General features: G+C 39.1%; 1 protein-coding gene across 2 annotated transcripts in view; it reads right to left on the bottom strand.

Moving 5' to 3' along the window:
* Window positions 1-20,018, bottom strand: part of ATP6AP1 (ATPase H+ transporting accessory protein 1) — a 53,943-nt gene that overhangs the window by 4,736 nt on the left and 29,189 nt on the right. For both annotated transcript variants that reach the window (XM_071733759.1, XM_071733758.1), the window contains exons 7-9: window positions 10,510-10,751; window positions 9,860-9,913; window positions 3,048-3,285 (exon numbers count right to left, since the gene is read on the bottom strand). In XM_071733759.1, coding sequence (XP_071589860.1) covers window positions 3,048-3,285; window positions 9,860-9,913; window positions 10,510-10,751 — 534 coding nt within the window. The remainder of the gene's footprint in view (window positions 1-3,047; window positions 3,286-9,859; window positions 9,914-10,509; window positions 10,752-20,018) is intronic.

The raw sequence follows: 20,018 nt of genomic DNA on the forward strand, positions 1-20,018 counted from the left end.
ACAACAGATGAGAATGTGAATAGGAGTCATGAAATGTAGTCTGAGAGGCTTATTTACAATAAAATCAGAAAGCAGGTGATGATTTGTGTCATTTATGTTCTAAAATGGTTTGAAATTCTGGAAAACAATATCCACTTGTTACCATGTGTACAAGAACTCTCTGAAGCACTTAAAAGGTATATTTGGTTTAGAAAGGCTTTACCACTTCTGATGTAAAGCCAGAAATACTTCATTCTATTTTGTCAATTGTACTGGACTTTTTTTAAACAGGGTTATTCTTATTGAAGCTTTGAGGTGAAAGCTTTAATTGTACATTCTTAAAATGCTATGTCTACTTTTAGGAAGGAGAGGAAGCATATGCAGGATTCTTTCATTGTTATTATGAAGCTTTATCATTTTTGTGGGGGTGTTAGATACTAGGTGGGAGATAAAAATATGATTCCTAGCAGCATTCCTACCAATTGAAAAGTTAAAAATACTTACACATGGTTGACTAATTTTTATGAATGTAAAACTCTTTGGACACAGGCTCTGCACTGCGGAAGTTTTAGTTTCAGTGTTTCAACCAGTGTCATTTCTCATGGTTGTACTAGTTTGCATTTACTGCTAATTTAAAAAATATTTTTGAGTGGTATTTTCCCATCGTTTGACCTTTGAAAAAGCCTTCAAGTAAAATCTGTTGTTTTAATGGCTTGTAAGTGTATACTGAACATCTTTAAATATTTTTTAACTTAGAAATACATTAGCCACAAAGATCCCTAGCATCCTTTATTTTAAAGGTTTGGGGAGTTTTTCTTAGAAACAAAGGGGCTTCTAAACCACCATGACACATACTAAAGAAAATCAGTGCTTTTGGTGGAAGCCACCTCTCCAGCTTCACAGACCATTCTGAGATCATCAAAAGGATAAAAGGTATCATGGTAGCACAACCATTCCTGCAAGGAAAACAAAAAAACCCACCAAAACCAGAGCAGTTTTGGTAAGTGTGCACAGCTGTGAGTGGTGGCATCCTAGGCTATGGGTACATTTAGGCAGAATCCCAGAGGTTCTTTAGGTGGTAGTGACTGAGCAAGCTCCAGAACTGAAGTATAAGGCTGCAGCCTTGCCTTGGAACAAGCTATGCAAGGCTTCACTGTGCAGGTGCCATGTCCCTCTAAAAGAGTGATGCTATTTTCAGGATCCATCTTGGCAAAGTGCAACTGTATTGTCTACAGGACTCAGCTTTGCAAAGTGCAATGTGCTGTCTAGGTTGACACCAGATCCTGGTTTCTAATTAACTGTATTACATTGACATGAACCAGAGAACCACACAGTCATAGAATGATTTTGCTTGGAAGGGACCTTGAAGATCCATCTACTTCCAACCCCATTGCATGGGCAGGGACATCTCCCACTAGACCAGGTTGCTCAAAACCCCATCCAACCTGGCTTTGAACCCTTCCAGTGATGGGGTGTCCAAAGCTTCCCTGGGCAACCTGTTCCTTCATAGTGGAGAATGTCCACCTAATTTAATCCTCTTCCATTTTAAAGCCATTCCCCCTTATCCTATCACTATATGCCCTTGTAAAGTGTCCCTCCCTAGCTCTCTTGTGGGCCCCATTCAGGTACTGGAAGGATGCTATAAGGTCTCCCTGAAGCCTTCTCTCCAGTCTGAACCCCAACTCTCCCAGCCTGTCTTTACAGGACAGGTGTTCCAGCCCTCTGATCAACTTTTTGGACCTCCTCTGGACTTGCTCCAATAGCTCCATGTCCTTCTTGTGCTGCAGGCTCCAGAACTGGACACTGCACTCCAGGCAGTGTCTAATGAGAGTGGGACAGAAGGGTAGAATCACCTCCCTTGACCTGCTGGCCATGCTTCTTTTGATGCAGCCCAGGATATGGTTGGATTTCTGGGCTGCAAGTGCACATTGCAGGCTCATGTCAAGCTTCTCATCAACCAGCACCCCCAGGTCCTTTTACTTCAGGGTTGTTTTCAATCCATTTTCCACCCAGAAGACTTAAAATAACATCAGAAGGAACCTTCACAACAATGGTGTGTATTGGTACTTTGCTTCTCAAAACACTGTGGGACCTGATCCTGGAATTTGTAGAAAATAAATCTCAGCACCAATGCTGCTCCTTTGACATTTCCATTGTTTAGCAGGAATGGCAAATCTGGATTTAGATTACTGAGATTTTTAAAATTATAATTTAAACAAATACAATTATATCAGCATTTTTATCTAGTTATGATATGGTTAGTTTTGACAAATTGAGTTCAGTTTAGAATTTTTCCTACTATTTCCCTAATCTCCTTAATCAAAGATCTCTCCTAATGCATTACTGTTTTAAGACATAAATGCTTATGTGCTTCTCCCAAGTCAGTATCAATATTCAAAATAATAAAGATGTAATCATCTCCACCTCACATATGCAGTCTGTACTTCTGCACTAAACAAACAGAAAATGTATGCCTCATTAAAAAAAAAAAAGAAAAAGCCATTTGCTTTCCTTCTGGGCCACGTGGGACCTAGTACTGTTCCCAGCTGAAGTCCATGGCAAACCTTACATTAAATCTAATTGCACTGGGTTTTATTTCTATCTGTAGGAGTGCAGAGAGTCTATGTCACTGAAAACACGAACCACACTAAGCTGTACTTTCCTGGGTAAACAAATTGCAGCAGAATCAAATAAAAACAAAGCAAGCAGCATAAAGCCCCCCTGCTTAACAAGTCCATGTTTCCAACAGCAGCCCAATTCATTAAGCAGGCATGGGGACTTAGTCATTCTTTGCCTGATTAAGCGCATTTGCTTTTATTGTTTTTTCTTTTCTGTGGACAACTTCATAGGGTTTTGTTTTTCAAAGCTGTGCTTTCATGTTCCTGTTCAGCAACCGCCGTCTTTTTTACCCATTTATTGAGCAGCTCACCTAGGGGGAACAGCTTTTCTTTTACATTTTCCCTCAGGCTGAAATGAAGGGAAGGGTATTATGAATGTGTGTTATTCAGCTCCTACAATAACAAGTAATACTTCTTGGAATGATCTCTGAAACGGCAATGTGTACTCACTTGCAACCCGGAAATGAAAACTTGCCAGTTTTTTGCCTCATTGTTGGATGGAATCAGCCTTGCAGGATAGAGATTGCTCGTTCCTACCAGCTGACAATGAAATGAATACTCTGCAGGAGCAGAGATGACAGAAACATTAAATTTAGCAAATTTTTCTTCGTCTTGTACAATCTCGATGGAATCTACAGTGGACCAATTTCTAGCCGAGCCTCCATAGAATTTGTTGGTCATTAAAAACCTACAAAGACAACAAGAGGGAAAAAGCATCAAAATGACAGAAGGAAAAAGTTAATACTCATTTGAGAAAGCACTGGTTCCAGATAAAGGTTCACTATTGCTAGCTGCAAGCATCACAGTGGGTATCTTCGCTTGGCCTCCCACATCATTAGGATTGTTCATAAGTGACTCTGTGAATATGTTTTACAAAAATTTAGAGTTTCATCTCCCAAGCGAAGACTTTGATAGCTCTGCTAGGCAAGGAGCAAATGGGATTTCATTCTTCAAGGTGTGCAGTATTTCATCAGTTACCAAGAGTTTACAATCAGTGGAGCAGAACCTGAGAGACTGTCAGCAGGACTGCAGGAGCTCTCAATAAACATTTTACGGGATTTTTTGAAAATTGCCTTTATGATAGGTACATGCATGATAAACATTCTGATTTACCATTGCAATTCTTCCTTGGCTCAGATGCCAAAATGGCAATTTCCTTTGCCAAGGTCTGAATTTGCAGCAGAAGACAGTTTTCTCTCACTGGAGGCTGGGGAGGGGTCATAAGCCCTAGTTTTCCAATTTCTAGTGGTTTAGGCATAAATAAATATTTTATCTTTTTGAAAAGGTCTGTGTTTGTGTGGTATTGCAGCAGTCTCCAGTAGTTCATAATCATGAGATTTTTGCTTCCACTGCAATTTGAACACCTTCCAAATGTCCTCTAACAGAAATAATTGAGAAAATCCAGGAGTACATCCTGACCCTGAACAGATCATGACAATGTCCTAGTCTTTACCACTTTTTACCCAATTACTTTAAGGTATTCAAGTTATGTCATGAGGAAATGATAAACTTTTCTCCTTATTATATGTTGCTTAACACTTTGACCCTACTTGGTCTATGCATGTAATGGTTTATATAGTTTGCTGAATTTTTTTTTTTTGTTTACTGATAACCAAAATTAATTTAGACAAAGGATCTTTTTAGCAATAAGAGAGAACAACAAATTAATATATTCTAATATGTCTTCCCCAATAGGTAATGCTTTATGTGCATTTTTTAATTTGGTGTAATACTTAGATGCAATTATGGCAGGTTTGAAAAATAAGCAGTCACCCATAAATGTGGCACATTACAGAATATCTTTTGTTCTATAGAGTACATACATACATCTAGAGAGAATATTCTCTGTAGTAAAATATTGTTTGTTTGTTGAAACCAGCTGCTTTCAGTAGCATGTCATCCAGACAACACAGAGCCTAAACTCAACACAATCCTCCTTAGGAGTAAGGTCCTTAGGAGTAACACTAAAAACTGGCAGGTTCGGTTCTACAGTAATCGAGCCCTTTTTTCTTTTTTAGTAATACTTTGTGGGTTTTGATTCATATAACTTCTTAATCTTATAGTGAAAAAATTACAAAATTAAAACATGTTAGCCTAGATATTAATTGCTAGAAGAAATGATTTTTTTTCTGATATACAGCACAATCTGAGAATAATTTCCATAGTGTCTCAGCAGCAATCCTACAGGCAGTAGCTGAAGGCACAGGGAAATTTACTTTAATGTTTTTGCCAACCCCAGATGTTTGGTGTGCTCTGTACTTTTGCTGAGATGATAATAAAAGTGGTGAACAGGGAAATTCTTTGGAAACTTACCACATCAACAAGTTTTATAATGCTATGCATGAGAGTACAGTCTAAAGTGACCTCTAAATGCTGTCTCTTTAAATGACACCAAGGACTAAATTTTTATATTGCTTGCAGATTTATGAGAATTAAGATTCTGATTAGTAAATTAGCTGAGCATGGTTAACTGTTAATATATACTTTTATCTCTAAGTTTTTTTCCAAACAAGTGATACTTAATAGCCTCCAATAAGCACACGCATAACTGATAACTGATACTTTTATAATTGTTTAAATTTGAAAAAAGACATTCAAACAAAAAAAAGCAATAGAATTACTTCATTTAGTTCAATATTTTCTCAGATGAGTAAATGGCAATTAGAATGCGCCCAATATAGGAAATGAATGACAAGGAAAGGAAAGATAAAGGTTTTATGTGAAGAACTGAAAATACCTTTGCTTTTGTGGAAATGCTGTATTTTTATTAAACATTAGAGCCAATGCAGGAAACAAACTTTCACGCAGATTTTATGTACTTAATGCATTGTGATACAAACAATTCCTGGTCCCCCTTTTGTGCCAGGTAATGATAGGAACTCTAAATGCCACTGCCTGATACTGCTCACCACCCCATGTGGCTATTCATTACCAGGAGAGATATTTCTGAAAAAGAAGCTACCTGGAATTACTACTGCTTCAAAGATTCCACGAGCAACACAAGTGTTAGGTAAAGGACTTTAGAACACAACACGAGTCAATTCTGTTCTATATATACTGTCAGCAACATCAGTCAACTGATCAGTGTAAGTGAGGAAAACACTAATGCTCTGCACTTCCATCCACTTTCATGCCTTTCCCCAGAGAAGATGATAGACAAGTGCTTCAACACCTTGATGTCATCAGCTGCTAAAAGAGTTGAGATGATGCTTCTTCCAGCAAAAACTACTGTCCAGTGCTCCTAGAAACACGGTGACAGACAAGCTGAGATAAACAAGGTAAATAAAGTGTTCCTGAATCATGAACTATCACCAGATTTTTCTTTTTCTGTTGTGTGTATCTTGAGTATATCCTATTCTTATTGAGTATATCTTACTATTCAGTAATGGGCACAAAATGGATGGCAGGAAGTTCCATCTGAATGAGAGGGAAAACTTGTTTATTTTGAAGGTGGGAGAGCACTGAACAGGCTCCCCAGAGCGGCTGTGGAGCACAGCACCACGTAGCTGCCTGGTCACTGCCCCATTTTGGTGGGTTTGTCCCCAACAGGACAGGGGAGAAAAATAGAAAGAACAAAAATGAGAGATGTGTTTTGAGATAAAGACAGATTAATAAGTGAAGGAAAGAGATTAAAAAGTGTTAAAGAAGCAATCACTACCTCCCCAAAGCAGGCTGGTACACAGCAAAAACCAGAGCAATGACTACCCTGGGAGCCACCTCCCTCCTCCTTCCTCTGTAACATTTTCTGTTGCTAAGCACCTGTGTCACACATTAAAATAATCAATTTAGGCATTTTTTGTGTGTCTAAATGCCCTGAGGGGCTATTAAAAACCCAGAGCACACCTATCACAATGGAATAAATAAAACTCTCCTGCAAAACACAGCCAGTCTATGCTACTTTAATTACTTGCTGGGCATGACAGTGGTCAGGACTTCACCTAATCTCTTCTGAAGTCCTCATTCTTTGTGGAGCCTTTGTAGAGTGTCTTATCCCACCTTCAAGGGCTATTTATGCATTCTGGTATTTATTTATAATGTATGCAAGAAGAAACATATGTCAAGAGATACCTTGTAAGTGTTACTGCCTTTACCTCAACAGGCTCAAAGGATGTAAAAAATATTCCAGTATAAGAGAGGAAACATGAACCATGCACCTTTTGTACTGATGTTCTCCTTTTATTTACAGTCAGTCTGTCTGTAGATGTGCTTCAAATTTCTTCTCTTCAGATGCACTTCAGATTCGGGGCCACATTTAAGTTTTTTCCCCATAATTAATTGAAAATACAAGACTTTCACAGACAGATGACTAAACATAAATCTGAATAATCCTCATTAGGTCCATATGTGTGCAGTAACATCACATTTGATCTTCTTACGCCTGCTGCAGCAATCAAAATCTAAGATAGATGTTTCAGCTGCTGAAGTATTTTGTTTCTATAGTAGCATCTTACGGTTTGAAATTTGCTGTTGTATAGTTGAGCAAAACCTGTTGAATACTTTAAAGAAAACAGCCCTTCTAAGATGTATCAGCTTGGTAGCTAGTTTTGCAGCACAGTGTCATGTTCCATAGGATTTTCAAGTGCTTTATGATTCATATTATTTTCTTGGGACTGTAACTTTACCAGAAAGCATGGCATTATGCTAAGGGTGGGAACACTCAAGACATGTGGAAAGCAACCAGCTTCATTCATACAGAAAGAGACTACAGGAGTGCATATAAGACCTGCATTATTCTAAGCAAATTCAGAGCATGAGCATCCAGGACAGTGTTTTGGTGGGTCTGGCTGTATGAGAGTGAGAGAGGAGCAGCAGACAGTATATAGAGAAGCACTCAAGGCAGCACCAGGTGGTCTTTAGTGACTTGAAGTAAAGACAAAATTTGGCCAGAGTATTGGACAGAGAACAGTATTTTTTGAATGGGATTCAAGGAAAATGTTTCCTGAATTACCCCTGGTGTTGAGGGAAATGCATACTCCTTTGATAATTTACAATATTGAAATGGAGAAGTGTTTGACTCCCCCACCAAGGACACTTCCCAAGGATGCTATACACAGCTAACTGCAATATTCAAAAAAATAAAAACATTATACTAACAGCAATCTATGCATTTCATTCTTTGGCAAAGATCTAGGTGCTTGGTGGGCAGAGAGTTGTTAAATTACAACACGTTTGGGCTTTTGTCACCTGTCATGGCCTCTGATGATGACTACAAGTGTGTCTAAGCTCTCCAAATACAACTCCAAACACATCACTGACTCTCTTCAGCACAAGTAGTTCTGGGAGTTCTTTTACCTAAATGTAGAATGCCCTTCTATCTCAGTGCAAATAGTGGTATTTATTCATTCATGTTTATCATCTTGGTGATACATGCTTCTTTTACTATCCTACCAAAACATTGTTCAAACACTGATTGTCTCCAACATTACTACTTTAATCTTCCTCTTTTTTGTTTCCTCAGCCTTCAGTTTCCCTTATTCAAGATGTCAGAAGCATTTTAGATGGCAAAAGTAATTTGTCCTTCTGCTGCCCAAGCAAACATCCAGTTCATGCTCTGCTATCTGCAGATTTAATTCAGTGCAACTTCCCTGGCCCATGTTCTTCCCAAATAAATGTAATCAATTAGTGGATACCTAAATGAAAAGAGCAGGCCACACACATTATCTTTGTTAGAGCTTAAGAAAGCTGTTTTAGCTGCTGTTTCTCTTGCTGGGGGAAGAATTGAGGTTTGGGGATCAGCAGCTGTAGCACAGCCCTCAGAGAGTATCAAAGAATCACAGAATGGTTTGAGTTGGTAGGAACCTTAAGGATCACCAAGTTCCAACCCCCCTGCATGGGCACTGACACCTCCCACTAGACCAGGTTGCTTCAAGTCCCATCTAACCTGTTCTTGAAAACTTCCAGTGATGGAATCTCCACAGCTTCCCTGGAAAATCTGTTTCTGTGTCTCACCACCCTCATAGTGAAGAATTTCCACCTAATGTCTAACTTATATCTAACCTCTTCCAGTTTTAAGCCATTCCTCCTTATCCTATCACTACACACCCTCATAAAAAGTCCCTCCCCAGCTTTCTTGTAGGCCCCATTCAGGTACTGAAAGGATGCTATAGCAATGCTTAAAGCATCCGTGAAGCCTTCTCTTCTCCAGGCTGAACAACCCTAACTCTCTCTGCCTGTCTTTATAGGAGAGGTGCTCCAGCTTTCTGATAATCTTCATGGACCTCCTCTAGACTTGCTCCAACAGCTCCTGTCTTGGGGACTCCAGAACTGGACACAGTACCCCAGGTGGGGTCTCACAAGAGCAGAGCAGAGCAGAGCAGAGCAGAGAGGCAGAATCACCTCCCTTGACCTGCTGGCCAGACCAGGATATGGTTGGCTTTCTGAGCTGCAAGTGCACATTGCTGGATCATGTTGATCTTGACAACCATCACACCTTTTGGTCCTTTTTCTCAGGGCTGTTTTAAATCCAATCTTCACACATCCCATATTTGTGTTTGGGATTGCCCTTACTCAGGTGCAGAACCTTGCACTTGGCCTTGCTGAACTTCATACAGTTTGCACAAGCCCACCTCTCAAGCCTGTCTGGGTCACTCTGGGTGGCATCCCTTCCCTCCACTGTGTTGACCTCACCACACATCAGCAAATCTGCAAGGGTGCAATGGGTGAGTAGCAGATGCTTTCCCCAATCCTCAAATCCACTAGCAAGACCAACAGCTGCAAATTATCCTTTTGACTGTTCATCCCAAGGCTTCCCACTCTAGGTCCTCTTCTGTCTTCCCAATGTAGGAGAAACATGGTCGTGCCACTATCCACGAACCCGAAAAATTACAAGGTTTTGCACCCTTCCTTAGCCACAAGCTAAAGACAGAATTCTGACAGAATACACTGGTAATCCATATTAGGACTAAATATAACCCTGGTCATGGAAGTAGATTTCAGTCCCTAGAACTGTTTACAAATTACAGTTAGATTTTCCTGAGAGAGGATCATAGTCTGATCCTGTTAACAAAACAGGGTATTTCATATGCTGGTGTCTGACAGGATGGTTGTTCGCCTACACCACTTTTCCACAACTTTACCTGAGCATATTAATATAATCACAATACAAAGAGTGTATTATTGCTCTGCTGTAGAATAACTTCTCAGAACAGAAACCAAATGGCAATTTTGAAAACATTTTCACTTAACTCCTCTTTTTTCATTCCTAATTTACAAATAGACTTTCACAAAAATCTAATGTAAATCTACAGCAAATGCTCAGTTACCTTATCTCCAGGCTGCTGATTCCATTCACTGGCTTTGTGTATTTTAATGACAGTCTGAGAAAAAGAAACAGATTTTTTTAATGTTAAAGTAGTCAGCTTTAATTAGATCATTGTGACATTTCAATCGGAGGGAATATTCTGAATCAATAGGCAATTACAGAAGTCATATAGCAAAGGTTCAGTACACAGAAAAATATGACAAAATATTTCTATAGTATTTTTTTTACCAAAGAGCAGGTGCTTCAAAGTAAAGGAAAACAGAGATCATATTTTATTAAAGTACTCCCAGCTGAATTACTACCTAGTAACTGGCAATACTTCCCTTCAAGGGAACTCTCCAATGAAATGATGATCTCATTAATGCCAGTGTAGATTTCTGTTACTCTAAGGAAACATGTTTGGACCAAGTATAAACTAACAAGGAAGGAAGGAATCTAAAAGGACAAAAATGTGAAAATAAGAGGCTACATCTGAATTTTTTTGTGTCTTGACTCAATCTATTTCTTCTAAGGTTATTGAATTCAGTATTCCTTTTCATTTTGTCTGCTTCAGAAGAAGAAAACTAAATTAGTATTAACCTGAGATTGCACCATTCTGATTTGCTTTCAGAATCACACGTACTATGATATGAAATTGCTTGTGCTACTCACGTTGTGTTGGTGTCTGAGCACTCAGAGGAAGAAATAACCACATTCTTGGTTACAAATGTTGCATTTGTTAAATCTATCAAAACAGAACTGTTGGCTATGAGGCTGAAATTTCTAGCATAAAAAAGGATGCAAGTAGCATTTCCAGTGGTCACATCCAGGGGAGGATATGAGGAACTGTCTTCTTCCTCAGTGGCCATCAATTGTCGTCTTGATTCCCATACCTCATCAGTTCTCCTAGAAATCTGGAAAAACAGCACATGAACAATTCATCTCCTTTGCAACAGATAATATCAGTTGAACACACATCTTCTTCATTCTGTACCATGAGCATCCAGCCTTCTTAAACCCTCAACCAAGCTCAATCAACCTCAATACTTGTTATTGTCTGGCTACTTAATTGTCAGTATAGATGCAAATGAGGTGATGTTAACCAAAGTTAGCTTGGGTAGGTGTCAATGTGTGAAAACAAGCACCAGAGACATTAGGCAAATGAAGGTAAAACCATGCTGGTAATGCTGCCTTATGATAGTAGAATGCATTAGTGCAAGCAGGTAGAAGAATTTTTTTAGTTTTTTTACAGAAGAATACACTGAGAGAAATTAACTACTTTTCTGCAATAAAATCACAAGAAAACTTAAACTTCCCAGTTCAGTGACCACCTTTTTCAGTAACAGCAGGTTTTTCACTATTCATTTTAACAGGCATGAAAGCAGGCTACTAAGCTACAGCATTGTTTTCTGTGGGCTCTTCTTATGGCTTCTCAAAAAAGACCTATGCTCATTTGGCTGATATGGTGAACTCCTATAAAAGACCTCACTGCATTTATATACACTGCTTTTCGGGGGTTCCAGGAATTCCCTTTAATAGAAAATGCATTTTTACAAAGTTGCCCAGAGCGTCCTTGGTTAAATATCCCCATTCATACCAGTGATAAAAACCACCTGACATCAGGCAATAATTTATTTTTTTTGTTTATACCTTACTCTTTATTTCTTACTCTGTTCATATCTGGGCTATTCCATATATTTTAAAGTCAGTTTTACAACTTTGTATTCTACAAGTGGCTTCTGCCCTTGAACAACTTTGGAATACAAGAAATAAGAGGCATCACAGGGGTTACCAGAACTACAATTATGTGGAGCTATTGCCTGGAACCACTTTTAATGGGTTTAAAGACAGGCAAGGACCATTTTCCAGTCTGGAACAGAGGCTATAATATCACTTTATAACCTGCCTGTGGAGAAGAGCCCCAGAAGATTTTGTCACCTTAACCACTGCTCTCTAAACCTTATGGGCCATCTGTTATTTACAAAGCCTCTTAGCAAATAGCTCATTCTATGAACAAAGCAGAATGGTCTGAGTTGAAAACTTTTGACTAAATGCTCAAATGAAGATTGCAGTCTACCTCTCCCATACATGCATACTTTATGAATTTCTTTTTAATTCAGAACAGTGCCTTTTCAAATACCTCAGAACATGCATTATTTTAAATGAATACCATTTTCTTTAAAAGAGAGCACAACAAAAGAAAATATTCAACTTTTGATATAAAACTTTTAATCTTCCCTTAGGCTCTTCTGAAATGTAATCGTTTTATTTCAAACTGAGAGGAAGAGCTGAAGGCTAAATTACCTCCTGTCTGACAATTGGCTTCAGTATGTGGGCCCTGCATATCATCTAAAGAGGGCTCTAAAAACCACCTGCTAATAGCTGAAAATGGTGCTACATTGGAGACTGTGACTGGGCTAACTTGGGTGATTAGGTGTAAGTAACTTAAAATAAAAAGAAAGCTATTAAAATATAATCATGAGACTACAGCTCTATTTCTGTTGCTCTGCTGCCAGCACTTTGTTATGAGGCTCTCATATACAGATTCCCTCTTTGAAAAAGCACAGGAGAGTTTGCCTGTGAGAAAGGGGTGTCAGGGACCAAGAAACACACTAGTTTCCTATCATTAAACCTGTTTTAACCAATCTACCCATGCTGAAAAAGGGAGGCAATACAGCTTGCCCCAAACATTTCTAAAAGTGTGCTTTGCTCCAGTCATATTTGTGGCTGAAAATAGAAGTAGTCAGGGACTGAGCAGCCCAGAGAGTCCTCACATGAACAGCCATGGTCTGGCAGGGTGGCTGCATCAAGTTGGAATCTGAAAGTATCAGCTCTCAGGAGGCATTCTCAGTAAGCATGTCCCCCAGACACTTAACAGCCTGTATATTCATCTCTTCAGCCTAGAGCTGCATTTCTTTAAGTTACCTTGAGGGGAGCAATGTAGCTCATTCAAAATCAGAAGGCATTACCTCACAGGGATTCAAGAAAATGTAGTCATGAGTTTGGAAGGAGGATCTCTGGAATACCCCAACCTGGGAGCCACTAGAGACCTGAAGATGGCAGTGACTCCTTCCAGCAGACCTGCAGTAGGAAGCTGAGAGCTCCTCCAGTTCATCCCCCTTCTCTGCTTCAGGCACATTTTCTTATTCTTTTGTTGCTGCCCAAACATGAGCAGCAATCATTCTCCCCCTGCTACATATTTCATGTTAGGCTATAAATGACAGGCTACTTCACTGAGAAATTGATATTTACATGGCATTCCTGTAAATTGGATTAGATTATTTAGGGACCATCCATAGTGGCACTGGTGTCAATCATTAGATCATGGGTTTTTTTTCTGTTCTTTAGTGCCCCCTTTGCCTTTCCCTAATCTGAAACATGGGATGTGTGAGTCACTGTCTTGTTCCTCTGGATTTATCAATGACATTTTTGCTCTCAGATATGCAGTGAACAATCACAAGACCTGGTTAAGTAAGATACAGAAAAGGAAGGGTACCATCTACATTGCCCTAGACCAGAGCTGAACCTGCAAAAGAAGTATCCTGGACAAAATTCTTCCCTTTGATCTGTTTTGCAAGCCTCCTAATTCAGAATCATCTCTCTTTGGAAAGGAGAAAGCTGATCTGGCAACATTTTGATGCACCAACATACTGATCTTTTTCAAAGCAAACAGACCCTACATCCACAATTATTCATTTGTTTAGTTGTTGTTGCTGGGGTTTTGTTGGCTGTTCCAAAATACAATGACTAGAGACAAGAAAGATTTTCAGGGCATTTTATATATATTTGAAATTACAAACAAATAGAAACTGAATGGCTGCAAACATATGAGAGAAATACAAAACACTGGGAAAATAAAATTTTCATTGGCTAAAATGAGGAATGGTAATGATCCATAGGAATAGGCTACATTTCACACTAGTTTTAATGTGAGATGATTTTACATCAGTTCTACAGATGGTTATGGGTTTTTTTCAGTCTTCTTAACTTTTTTACTGCTATGTTTAGGTGTGTGTATCAAATAATAAAACTGTCCTGATGGTGCTTGTTGCTCCTTTTCATTTCTAACATCATGGATTTATGGCCACACCCTCTGTGGAGTTGTTGCTCTTACTGTGATATCAGAGAAGGGGAATGTCCTTCTGTAGTGTCAAAGAGGGAGGCAAGGAGGAAGAAAAGAAGGGTCCATTCCCTTTCTCCTTTTACATTGCTTCTTAGGCTAGTCCCTGACTCCATACTGTACTGTCATCTTCATTGTGTTCTCTGTATATACCCTACTTAGATGCCAAATGGTTATTTTTCCAAATGTGGTCATAAGACAATTAATTGAGTTGCTGAAATCATAAAACTACATAAAAAGCTTAGCTTCTATGAAAAAAAAAAAAAGGTGCAGTATAAGAATAATTACTATTTAATAGTATTAAACTTCACAAATGCAGCAGAGCCTCCAAATGTTTAAGGCATGAAGGCACAGACAAAAGTTCAAACACTTGTGAAGGGTAAGTTCAAAGAACCTTTCTGAGTCACTTGAAATGGCCTAAATCATGAGGTGTAATGACTGAGGAGGGCAGGGCAGGCACTGCAAGTGCTGCCATAGCACCCCAAGACAAATACCTGCTACCTAAACTAGATTTTGGGTTTGGTAGCTTGCACTGCACCTACCCTCCATGTACCATCAGTAATTCCTTTGATGGAATACCAAGCTGACTGAATGCTTGCATTTTCTCAATTCACTTCAGCAGGGATCTTTACAATCTTATTTTCACAATATACCATTTAAAAAATGATGCCAGGAGGCTGCCATGTGCTGACTGCAGGGGTGATGCTCCCAGCAGAGTGGCAGATCGTGCTGCTTGCTGGAGTTTGGCTGCAGCACATCAGAAGCCACTCAGCATTCACATCCCAGCCAAGCATCAGCTCATTTCAAATCCTTTTCCTGAAATTACCATTTCAGTTTTATTCCCATGCAAAAAAGGTCTGTTTCACACCATATTTTCAAACCACTGGAGCATCATGGCCTCTCTACAGAAAGCATCACCACCACCTCTATTAAAACATCAGGTTTTCTGAAAGATTCCATACCACAAATCTGTGATGGAGGCATAACTGTTTGCATGTCACTGCCAAAGGTCAAAAATTTGAAAGGCAAGCATTAGATTTTGGTATAACCACAAGGATCTTCTTTCCAATGTCAAGTTTATAAAACCACATGTATAGAAAGCAGAAAGGCTGTGTTTAACTACATTTATTTAATTCATCATTCAGTGAAAGACTGCAGCATAACAGCTTTGAGCTGTCAAAATCTAGAATATCAAGCAAAGAGTTACAAATTATCTCTATTTTTGAGAGCTTGAATTGTTTACATTTTTATTATTTCTAATGTTTTGTGGCCTTTGGGTTTGTTTTTTTTTTTTTTTTCCTCTAGGCTATATTAAAATATAGTTACAGTCTAGACCCTAGGTTTGGTGAATCTTGCATTCCATATAAACCTGAAGCAGACTGTTTATTTGAGTCTGTTTTACTGAGGGAATTGGATTCATCCTCTGATACACCAGAGAGTTGTGCTGCCATCCAGAGGTATCTCCACAGGCTGAAGAAAGGGGCTGCACAATAAGGGGAAATTCAAAATCCTGTGTAGAACAACCCTAGGCACCAGAACACACTGGGAGCCAACTGGCTGGAGAGCAGCTTTGCAGAAAAGGATCTGAGGGTCCTGGTAGACACTAAATTGAACATGAGCCAGCAGCATGGTAAAGGTGGCTGATGGTCCAAAGCTGCATTAGGCAAAGTATTGCCAGCAGGTGATGAAAGCTGGGAGATCCTCCCCTTTACTCAGCACTGATGATGCCACACCTGGAGTGTTGGGTCCAGTGCTGAGCTACTCAGCATGAGAGAGACAAGGACATACTAAAGAGAGTCTATCAAAAGGCCACAAAGATAAGGAAGGGTCTGGAGCATCTCTCCTATGTGGAAAGGCTGAAAAAACTGGGACTGTTCAGCCTGGAGGAGAGAAGGCTCTAAGAAGACATCTCATGAATGTGTGTAGCTACCAGAAGGGAAGCTGTAAAGAAAAAAGATGGAACTGAGCTCTTTTCAGTGGTGCCCAGTGACAGGACTGTATGGGTACAAACTGAAACCTACAGAGTTCCTCCTATCAACAGGAAATACTTTTTCTAGTGTGAAGGTGATCAAGCATTGGAGCAGGGGAGTCTTCATCCTCAGAAATGTTCAAACTTCCACTGGACATGGTACTGGGCAACTGGCTCTAGGTAGCCCTGCTTGAGCATGGAGGCTGGACTAGAAGACCTCCAAAGGTCACTTCCAACCTCAGTTACTCAGAGATTTTTTTTTGCCATACTGTCCTAAATCTACCAATCTAGACCTGAGAAGTATGCAAGATGAGGAAAGCTTTGACCATCATCCTGATTAAAGCCTGGATTCATAGTTTTCAAAGGAGACAGAAACCAAATCTTGTTAGGATTTATTTTACTGCCTACTAAGTGAACTACACATATTTTACCTATTACTTTTTCAAAGTCCTGTTGTTTGAATTATCTTATCAGTACAAAATGTGAACCATGAGATACTGTCTGTCCCTCACCTACAAAGATATGAAATTAGGTTTCGGACTGAAAAAATGCATTAGTTCAGAGCAACACAAAATTTTGAGTAAGTTCAAGTTCAAATGAAAGCCTTGATGTGGCAAAGTCTTTTATACTCTGCTGCAAAGGATCCTATCTACCTGCAAATAATTTTGACATTCATTCTTTATAACTAAAACTGACAAAGAAAAAAATTCTGCTCTGCTGCAACTGAGCCTAGAGGATGTTTAAATTGTATTTTCCCCCAGGAATGTTTGTAGAGTGACCTACTCGTACTCAGAATCCTGCAAACAATTCCAGTGGAGATGTTAAGCTTATCAAGAACTACCAGGAGTTCATTTGAGTTCACCTTTCCTGCTCATTTACCTATCTCATTCAAGGTGGTAGGTTATCACAACTTCAAGGTAGTTTTTCAAATTTGAAATTTCTGCTCACATATGAAGTTTCATACCCGGCATATAATGCAGTAAAACGTACATATCTAAAGACTGCACACATGCCAAGTAATTACACTTGCAGGTTTTATCAGAACCAGAATTCAATTTCTAAAATTTTTGTTTCTCTCCACATTAATTCTCTTCAATGCAAACAGCATGAGGTAAAGCTACAATCCAGCTTTCAAAGGAAACAAAGCAGGCAAAAAAGTCCATCGATTTGGGAAAATTTAGAAACCTTATTTAGGAAAATCAATTTTTGTATGTATGTATAGGTAACAGTAAGTTTCTGGATTGTGAGAGCCAGGCTCTTACACTTTTTTTTTTTTTTTTCTCTTACCTCTTTTTCCCTTCTTTATTAATATTCTGATAGAGCAGGGGAAACTGAGCAGAGAAATGAAGTACAATATATCAGTAGTAAACTTCTCTTAATAATTATTACCAATGAATACTATCATTTTAGTGCCCTGCAGGACATATGAGCTTACTGGCTCACATTATCATCTGTTCATCTCCCCATTATCATCTCCCCTCTCCAGCCATGCATACTTTGGCCAGCAAGCCAAATGGCTCAGGGACAGTGACACTCAGCTTCCACCTGGTTCTGCATCTCCCAGGGTTTTTCACAGAAGCGAGGCAGGGACATGGATGTTAAAGTCTCACTGTAAGGGATAATGATCTCATTGAAAAGATAATACTCTATTTTATAATTCACAGTAATGCTATGACTTGTGGACAGTCCCCGAATCATGACCAAGCACTTGGAGATCTTTTGTTAGATGTCAGCTCATAGATTCAAGGCTAGATGTGTTTCTTCACAGGTTTGTCCTCTTGCAGCACTGGGCTGTGCAAGAGATCTCTGGACTGTCACTTACAGAGAATGTGACTACCCTGGGCCACCAAATACGGTGCTGAGATGAGTGATTAGCAGGGACCACGCAAGTGACAGAACCCAGAACAGAGAAGTGCTGTGATGCCATTATCATTGTCATTATCATTGTGCTTGAAAGGGGTTAAAATGAAGCAAGGAATTTCTGCCTGTATGGAACACATGCCAAAATAGGCTAAAGTTTCAGAAGAAAATTATTTTATTTCCTGTTATTCTCTCACTGCAATTTTTAATGGATTTTTGTACCAAACTTTTTATATAATTTTAGGAAGATCAGGAATTAGCCTATAAAATGATACTGATTTTAGAAAGTAAAGAATACAAATAAGCTGGAGTAGCAGTGGAAAAAGCTGCTATATTTAATTTATCGCCTTTTATTTCACTTAGAGCAAATAATCTAAATACAATTATTCCAATGAAAACAGTATCATCTACCAGAGTGTTAAATCTCTTTTACATCCTTCTAGCTAATTAGATTTTTTCAATATAAAATATAAAAGAGAAAAAAAGTATCTTGTGTTAAGAGCTTGGCATTGTAAAACAGAACTAATCCTGAAAGGAATCTACCAGACGTATTATTCAAGGAGTATGCACTGATGCCTATCTCCCCAGCTTTAACATTAAATTCTGGACCCTGATTCAGGCAATTTGGCCATAAGGATGAAAGAAACAACATATTTCATATTCTTTTTGGACTGCTAAGGGGAATATGCACACCAACTGGTAGTTTTCCCCACCTCCTTATGACCATATGTGGAATCCAAGTTGCCATGGGTGATGTGAAAGAGGGCGAGGAGCCTCTGCTGCAATAGGAAGAAATGGTTATGTGCTGAGGGTTGGACTGGGGCTAGACAGGGGTCTGGTGGTTTACTGAACTCAAAAATGAGGACAGAGCCTAAAATGTGTGACTCACAGGGCCAGGGAATGTTGCCAGCATTATTTGTGCCAGGTGTAGTGTAGTCACAGGTGAATTAAAAAGCTGGAGACCCATACAAGTCTCCCTCCATTTAATAGTTTGATCCTGCAACATTTTGGAGGACAAATCTATGAGACAGGGGAGCCTATCTCACTTTTTTTCCCTAATTTGAAGGAAGAGTTTTGGACAGGATGATGGTATTACATGTTACAGTTCATGTTTTTATTGATATTTCAAGGGAATAAAAATTTAACTTTAAAAAGTTACACATAATTCTTAAAATTCCTCAGGTTCACCTGTAATAAATTATAGTCTAATTACCAGTATGCTTTTCAGATGGTCCAACTCCTCCTGTAAAACTACTGTGTTCAGTGTGACAACACCATTCTTAGCTCTCAGCATCTCCATCTGTGTGTGTAACTCTTTTGGAGTCAACAGAAAAAGCCAGAACCTGCACTGCAGGAATGTGTGAGGGGAGGCTGCCTCTGTCTTCCCAGTTTTGCTGAATCTAAAGGCAAAAGCCAGTAATTCTTGCAAACCAGATCTATTTGACAGGGAAGTTAAAACAAGCTCTTTTTTTTGACAGAAAAATCAATAAAGAGGTGCTTACCTCCCACTCTGCTTTCTTGTACCCAGTGTCCAGTTATATTTTCAGACAGGGGTGTATGTAAGATAGAAGGTACATTTATAAATGAAACTCACATCTGAAAGTCAAGACAAAGCTTATCTTTTAGAAATAACATCCATGCTTTTTTGAAGATCACCACACTTCCTTTTCTCTTGATAAACTCTTCCAAGTTTTTCTCAAAATAGATGTATTTCCACTAAAGCCTGGTTAACTCTTTCAGTTAATACATCCCAGCCAATATCCTAAATCTTAATTTCATAATTTCCTTCACCTCCTGCCAGTCTCTCTACACCACAGCCAACCTTCATTGCCAGAAATGGCAAGCCTGGCTGGGATTTGGTTCAACCCCAATTGCTCCTGCTGGCAGTTCAGATCCTGAGAAAAAATGTGGAGCAGTAGCCAGGGATATCATCAGGATCATAAAGAAATAATTTATTAGGAGGAGGAAGGAGTTTTACACAGTAAGGAGGCAAAGGACATTTGAACATTCACCTTACAATAGTTCTGCTTAACATAAGGCAAGAAACCCTCCTTATTCTGTTCCACAATTTTTCAAGTGATTTGGCTGAAAGCTCCAGAGGCAGAGGTATCTCTACTTGTTAGAATATCTGGAGTTCAACTTTCATACTGTAGTGCACTAAAATGTAGTATGCTACTTTTTATGATTCATTAAATACCTGTCTGTGAATTGGCTCAATCATGTGGGCTATAA

Source organism: Heliangelus exortis, chromosome 1 (assembly GCF_036169615.1).
Source record: "Heliangelus exortis chromosome 1, bHelExo1.hap1, whole genome shotgun sequence".
Lineage (NCBI taxonomy): Eukaryota > Metazoa > Chordata > Aves > Apodiformes > Trochilidae > Heliangelus > Heliangelus exortis.